General features: G+C 42.5%; 1 protein-coding gene across 5 annotated transcripts in view; it reads right to left on the bottom strand.

Moving 5' to 3' along the window:
* herc1 (HECT and RLD domain containing E3 ubiquitin protein ligase family member 1) overlaps positions 1-7,961 on the bottom strand; it is a 133,192-nt gene that overhangs the window by 31,301 nt on the left and 93,930 nt on the right. For all 5 annotated transcript variants that reach the window (XM_037979943.1, XM_037979946.1, XM_037979945.1 and 2 more), the window contains exons 54-57: positions 7,065-7,201; positions 2,010-2,210; positions 1,804-1,934; positions 1,499-1,716 (exon numbers count right to left, since the gene is read on the bottom strand). In XM_037979943.1, coding sequence (XP_037835871.1) covers positions 1,499-1,716; positions 1,804-1,934; positions 2,010-2,210; positions 7,065-7,201 — 687 coding nt within the window. The remainder of the gene's footprint in view (positions 1-1,498; positions 1,717-1,803; positions 1,935-2,009; positions 2,211-7,064; positions 7,202-7,961) is intronic.

The following is a 7,961-nucleotide window of genomic DNA, read 5'->3' on the forward strand; positions in this document are numbered from 1 at the left end:
TACATAAGAAACAAGTGGGTAAAAGAAGGAAATTTATCAATTACAACTGAAGTCTGGGAACAGATTAATAAATTGCATTGGATGACCTCAAGCTCCAATACATGGCGGCTGTTCAGTTGGAAAAACTCTGTTCGATACTTTGTAACTCCAGCCCAGAAAAAACACCAGGGCAGCGGAGACTCGTGTTGGAGACTCTGTGGAACAAATGGAGCAAATCACCACCACATCTTCTGGGCTTGTCCGGTGATTAAGGCCTTTTGGGAACAAATATGTTCCCACCTAAATAACATCTTTACTGAAGGAATCCTATGTAATTGTGAATCCCTATATTTAGGAAATATTTCATTTGATAACTGGACTCTGGACGACAAAAAACTCCTGTTAATGCTTCTGGCAGCAAGCAAAAAGACAATCACTAGAAAATGGTTAAAGCCCGAAGCACCCACAGTGGAGGATTGGGTTTCCATTGTACAGGACATTTACACTCTGGAGAAGTTATCTTTTTCTGTTCATGGTCGGAGAGAATCCTTTTTCAGGATCTGGTCTAAATGGACCAACTACGTAAAGTCAGTTATCCCAGTAGATTGAATACAGCCATTACATGTGAGTACTGTTGTGTTGTTTTACTATACCTTAATTCAGGATTATGGGAAATGTTTGCTATCGACTGTGTTTTACCACTGACAAAAGGAAAATAGACCTGACTCTTCCTTACCCACCCACTCACATTTTTCTTTTTTTTTTCTGTTGTCGTTTTCATTGTTCGCGTGTTACACAAAAACCTTGGATTGGCCTGTGTATTTCTTTTCTTCCTCCCAATGTGGGGGAAACTGGAATGTAAAAATAATTTGTATCTTGCCTTTCCAAATAAAAATTAAATTAAGAAAATATATATATATATTTAAAAAAATGTTGAAAATGTGCAAAAAGCATGGTTACAAACTGAAACTAGAACAAGAAAATGTAGCGTGAATGCTGAGTGCTTTAATTTACTTAAAAAACTGGGTTTTCAAAGCTAAAAGAAGCAAAATGTTAGCTAAACGTAACAACAGCAAAATGCAGCATAAAAGCGAAAATTAGCAAAACACAAGCTAAAAGTAGCAAAAGACTAGCTAAAAGCTAAATGTAGCAAAAGACTAGCTAAAAGTAGTAAAAAGCTAAATTTAGCAAAAGGCTACCTAAAAGTTAAAGCTCAAAATAATTTGGAATCAAAATGTAACAGAAACAAAAAGATGATGGGCTAGTAGAAGGGGCTTCAATGCTTATGAACTGATAGCCTAAATAAAAAAATATTTAAAGTTGATTAAGCAGTTCATTCTAAAGTGTATCCAGTGCTGGAAGAAAAAGTAATTTATAAGCTGACATAGTCTAATAATCCACATTTGATTTATGTCCACCTACATGAGCTGATGACAAGGGTCAGAAGGATACAATACACAATACAAGACCCATAATATAAAAAATATCACAATACACCAACACTGCAGTAAAATCGTACATGGCAAACATGCTGAGGAGCTTAGTGCCGCGTCCTGGCAGGCTGCACCAAGCCACACCGTTAACCAGGGAGGGATGTCGAATACTCTGCAGGCAGCGCCAGCCAGAACCACAGCCCGAGTCCGAGTCCAGACTGGCCCACAACTTCACTGTCTCCTCTTTGGCACATGTCAGTAACATCTGACCAGTGGGACTCCACTTCATACTGGTGATGGACTCCTGAAAAGACAGACTGGGATGAATCTGGCCATAAATCACCAACCAGTTACATAAGGGGCTTGCATTTTTGTGGTGGAATCAGATCACCTTGTGTGCATCAATAACCACAATGGCTCCTTTTTCTAAGGGTTCTTTGGATCCAATCAGCAGCTTTCCATCTGCATAACCCACAGCAAAGGGCTTGTCCTCACTGAACCAGGCAATGTGCATCACTGCCACTAAAACAGAACCCAAAGCTCAGTTTTTCTTTCAGTTCTAAACACTTGTAACATGAGGGTGCTAAGAGTACGTACCATCTTTCCTGTAGCAATGCTCCAGCTCCATGCAGTGCATACTGGTTGCATCTAAAACCTCAATCAGGCCCAGGGACCCGTCCATTCGGCCCACCAGCAGCATGTCTTTGGGCTCGCCGCACCACAAAGACTCTGCCTCCTCTTCAGGCCATGCCAGCGCAGACACCCAGTGAGGCTGCATGTCCAGAAGACCTTTAACTCCTAAAACAGGAGGCTAGAGGTCAGTCAGGGCTCTCAAGTCATTATCCTGAGAACAAAGTCCTGAACATCACTTTTGATTTACTCATTTTCATAACTACATTCTAAAGACTGAGACTTGAAAAATAAGGCTGAATCTAAACTTCTGGACTTTTCTGTTTCTTGATTTTTCATAACACAGTTTAAAGAAATAAAAAGAAGAGACTAACTTCACAGTAAGATGATAAAGCACTCTAAAAAACAAACAAAAACAGCAGGAAACAAATGAGGTCTGAGATAGTCCGCTACAGTAAGAGGTTTCCATCCACACATCATGGGAATGAATGTCAGATTAATTTGTCTTTTAATGATTTATTTGAATTGGCCATTTGCAAGGGTGGAATGATTATAGAACAACAACTTCAAAGATTTTTAATAACAAGTTTGAATTAATTGTGATTCTAGAATTGCACCACTCAAGGTGACTGCATTGTTGGAGTAGCTCTGTTCCATTCTTTCTGAGATATTGCTTTTGAAAACTTTATTCCTCTTTTTTTCTTGGTGTAAATGACTTTTTTTTTTGGATGATTACTTCCTCTGGTATCGGATGCTGTGCAGCTGGAAGGATTTTTACTAAAGCCTTTTTACTTTTGGACATTTTGTTATGATGCGTAACCATGACAACAAGTGTTAAACGTGAAGAACCCTGAACTCCAGTCATGGCCAAAACCAAGCAGAGCGCCCATATATCCACCAGAGGTGAAGCTCCCAGGAAGCAGCTCGCCACCAAAGCTTCCTGAAGGAGCGCCCCGACCACCGGCCGAGTGAAGAAGCCTCATCTCTACAGGCCTGGGACCGTGGCTCTCAGGGAGATGAAATATGTAGTAAGTCTGTGCCTCATGAGAAGTGCTCTAGTTACACTGTCATCAGGAACAGTGATCACATCAAGGCCAACTGTTCCAGCTGCTGCTCAATTTTAATTAGCAGAAAAGCAGTCACTGGTGTACTTCCAGCTGACGCATCAAGGTGAGCTTGTCTTTCTGGACCAGTGCCTGTCCATGGCTGCGGTTGTAAGTGATCAGCCACGAGCCACCATGAGCTGGGAGGATATGATGGAAGAGCAGTTTCTGATCATTCCGACATTGCTAAAAGGGCTGGTAAAAGGTGAGGAACTTGAAACAGGTCATAAAGAGGCAGAGGGTGATGCCAGCTTCGATCTCCTCAACATGAACAATATGGAGAAAGAGCAAGATGACTCAACGTTCCTGGCTTCACTCTCAAGGCCACACAGTGGAGCTGGTATGGCATTTACTGTGGATAGTGACCTGTATGTCTGCAAGCAGGCTGTCTCGAAACTGGTCAATCCATGGCCTGCAGCTCAGGATGCAAAGGGGACAGAACAGGACCTGTATGATAGTAAGAGCCTCAGAACTAGCTAAACAGCTTCTACCAGCTGTCCCAGCTTGTATGAGGGAAATGAGCCATTATTGCACGAGCCTTTTAAGAGCAAGCTCTACACCAAGGGCTGCTCCAAGCTGAAGATACATGGTGAAAGTGAGCAGGGGCTGGCTGAACACCCTGCTACGGAGCCTTCAGTGGCATACCACCTCCCCCCAATCGCAGGTTGGTTTCAGCATCCTCAAACATCTCCCTCCCATTAAATCCATTGGACAAATATGAAGGACAGTCCATGTGTCTTCGTCACGCTGTTGTCAGCATATCAAGCTGAAATCTTGGAGGACATAGGCTGCTAGGTATACAGTGGACTTAGGGTCACTTAGCCCTGCTTTGTGTGATGAAATATGGGTAGTGAATGATCTCATCCTGTGATCACTCAGAGAAGCTGTCCACGGCAGTGGTTAGAGAGCCCTGTGATTTAACCTGTTCTTAACCCATCAAGGCAAACAAATGGACAGGAGGAAGAAAAGCACCTGTAGGAAACAGGAGGGTGAAGGCTTTCACCTTTGCTTGCCATGTGAACTAAACCCCCATTTCACACAGGGACCCAGACCAGACTTTGCTGTGATTGCTGTAACAGTAAAAGGTTGGTAAGGTGGCACTAAAGCAGAGACAAACGGCTGGACAACCAAACAAACAAAATAAGGCAGAGAATCCAAGGCCTGAGGGCAAGCACTCCTTTACAATGATGGCTACTTTAAACCCCCCATCCCACTCCATCAAGGGAAGCGGAAGATCTAGCATCCTCTCCTTTTTCACTTTCACCTCCTGTGAAAAGGAGAAAATTGGCAAAAGAGAGAACTATCCCTTTTTGCAAGTGTTCCCAGCAGAGAGAGGAGACAGTGAGTCAGACAAAACAGCATTATGAAGAATTTCATGTTCAGCACTGTGTGACCAAACATTTGCCAGTGCCCCTTTATATCTTATTTTGCTCTAAGGGAAACAGCAAAAATTAAGAGTGCACTTCTGGCATGTTGTCAAGGGCAGAATACAACCCATAAAAAGAGAAAATTTTGTCAGGGCTTTCTGTGCCCAACAGAAAGTGCTCATGCTTTTTCAGAAGAAAGAGCATAACTCAGCAGCAGGGCTGTTGTTACCTCAGATGATATTCAGCACGAATGTGAAACCAGCCCTGTCGCCACTAAGGACACGTCGCATTAGAATACGCTCTCGTACATAGACGATAATACACTGCCTGGCAAAAAAAAGTCGTCACCTGGATTTAACTAAGCAAATAGTTACGAGCCTCCTATTGGATAATTACTGCATGATTATGTTTCAGCTGGTAACAAGTTATTTAACCCCAACTGATGCAATGAGTTGCTTCTCATTTCTTAAACAACCATGTTGAAAGACACATCCTGAGGTTGTGGAAAAGATGTCAGTCTGTTTGAGAAGGGTCAAATCATTGGCATCAAGCAGAGAAAACATCTAAGGAGATTGCAGAAACTACTAAAACTGGGTTAAAAACTGTCCAACATGTTATTAAAAACTGGAAGGATAGTGGGGACCCATCGTCTTCGAGGAAGAAATGTGGCTGGAAAAAAATCCTGAATGATCGTGATCGGTGATCACTTAAACGTTTGGTGAAATCAAATCAGAGAAAAACAACATCAGAACTCTGGGCTACATTTAATAGTGAAAGTAAGAACATTTCCACACACACAATGCAAAGGGAACTCAAAGGATTGGGACTGAACAGCTGTGTAGCCTTAAGAAAACCACTAATCAGTGAGGCAGGTGTTAGGAAGCATACAGATTGGACTCTAGAGCAATGGAAGAAGGTCATGTGGTCTGATGAGTCCAGATTGACCCTGTTCCAGAGTGATGGGCTCATCAGGGTAAGAAGAGAGGCAGGTGAAGTGTTGCCTACTGTCCAAGCCTGTGGGGGCAGCGCTATGATCTGGGGTTGCTGCAGTTGCTCAGGTCCAGGTTCAGCAACAGGATGAGCTCAAAGAATGAGGTCAAAGGTCAGCTGACTACCTGAATATACTGAAGGACCAGGTTATTCCATCAATGGATGTTTTCTTCCCTGATGGAATGGGCATATTCCAAGATTACAAGAATACCAGGATTCATCAGGCTTTAATTGTGAAAGAGTGGTTCAGGGAGTGAGAGACATCATTTTTACACATGGATTGGCCAACACAGAGTCCAGACCTTAACCCCACTGAGAATCTTTGGGATGTGCTGGAGAAGGTCAGACTCCACCATCATCAATGCAAGATCTTAAGTGAAAAAATAATGCAACAGTGGATGGAAATAAATCTTGTGACACTGCAGAAGCTTATTGAAACAATGCCACAGTGAATGCGTGCTGTAATCAAAGTTAAAGGCGGTCCAACGACATATTAGAGTGTGTAACCTTTTTTTTGGTGGTGACTTTTCTTTTGGCCAGGCAGTGTATGATACACTCAAACTTGGGAGCAGACACTCAGCAACTCCCATGCAGTGATCCTAGCTTTAAAGTGCTGTCTGCCCCATTTAAAAGATTGTCATGTCTTAGTAAAGACATATGACTCTACAGTAGCAGCGTACATCAACCGTCAGGGAGGGACTTAGTTCCTTGCAGCTGCAAAGGCTAGCCAGGAAGTAAGTCCTGTGGAGCAGAACCGGACTCCCGTCTGATCAAGTTACTCATATTAGGGATCCTGAACAGAACAGCAAACATTTTGTCCAGGGGCAACCCACTGTATGGAGAGTGGTAATTCTATCTCCAAGTGGTGGGAATACTCTAGCAGAGATATATCAGAGACTGTGGCCCCTCTCTATTTGCAGGGACCTTTTGCTTTAGGTAAGAGGAAATTATTTATTACCCCCACCTGGCCTGTTAAATGTGGAATTTAAATGAGGTTGGTCAACCCCTAGAGGTCACTGACAATGCAAGGGCTTTTCAACTCGCTGTCTTTACAGTGGAAGGCTTTTTCCAACATTAAAGTTTATCTTACAGCAATTTCCGCTTGTCACATTGGGTTTGGTGACCCATTGGTGTGTTGCTTCATGAAGGGGGCACCACGTAGGCTGTCAGTCTCTATGTCCCTGGTCCCATTGTGGGACCTCTCATTGGTGCTGGAGGCAGGAATGAAACTCCTCTCTTTTAGGACTGCTCTGCTTTTACCCTGTAGTTACAGCTGAGTGATTTGCACGCTTCATTCGTCAGTCCTTCCTGTTTGCAGTGGGCACTTGGACTTTCTAAAGTGTGTCTGATGCCCAAATATATCCATACCAGTTCAAATGAACTCTACCAATTCTGCTAAGAAGTAAAAATTGAATGCCTTGCTGCTGAAATGTGCTATACAAATAAAAGTGCTTTACATCATAAAAACATCAGTAAAATGTGGTCAAGAGTGGTCAAATATCTTAAAGTTAATGGCAAAATGAACCCTGAATAGATGGCACCAAATTAAGACAAATGTTTACCATTAACTTGCCAGATGTTGACCATTTTCTCCATAGCAGAAGCCAGATATTTTCCAGTGATGCTCCAAGCTAGGGGTGACAGGCAGGGATCACTGGGGGAGCCCAAATTGGACATCCCCTCCTCAGAAGAGCCATCACTAATAAGAGACACAGAAAAACACAAATGAGAGAAAAGTTCAAGCTGAAAATGTTCAGAAGATCAGTGAATACATTTGATGTTCTGAAATGTGTATTGCTCGTATAACTCATCAAGGAGCCTCATCAATATATAATTATATTTAAGAACCCAGTGATTTCTCCAGTCTGTTCAGCCTCATTCTCTGTGAGGAGTTTACCATGGAACCCCCAAAAAATGGAATGTCCCATTCTCCATCCATTTCTTGATTAGTGGATTTAACAGAAATCCTGGGGATGTTTAGGGCCTTGGAAGTTCTTTTGTATCCCTCCCCTGACTTGTACTTTTCAAAAATCTTGTCTGAGTTGAATAAGGACAGTTACTTTAAAAGAGGTGAATAATTATGCAATCACTTATTTTACATCACAGATTTGCATTTAACTGGCATTAGTAAGTAGAAATTTGATTTAAGTTTGTCATTTAATAGGGTTTTTTCATTTAAAAAAAGACAGTTTATATAATGACTGATTTATTATAGCAATAAAATCAAAAAACATCCAAGGGGAGAATACTTTTTATAGGCACTGTATATCTCCCTGGGCTGCCACCTTATCGTGGTGGAGGGGTTTGAGTGTCCCAATGATCCTAGGAGCTATGCTGTCAGGGGCTTCATGCCCCTAGCAGGGTCACCCAAGGCAGACAGGTCCTAGGTGAGGGGCCAGACGAAGTGCAGCCCAAAGACCCCTTATGACGAGTACAATTATTGGACACAGTGTTCCCTC

Source organism: Kryptolebias marmoratus, linkage group LG15 (assembly GCF_001649575.2).
Source record: "Kryptolebias marmoratus isolate JLee-2015 linkage group LG15, ASM164957v2, whole genome shotgun sequence".
NCBI lineage: Eukaryota > Metazoa > Chordata > Actinopteri > Cyprinodontiformes > Rivulidae > Kryptolebias > Kryptolebias marmoratus.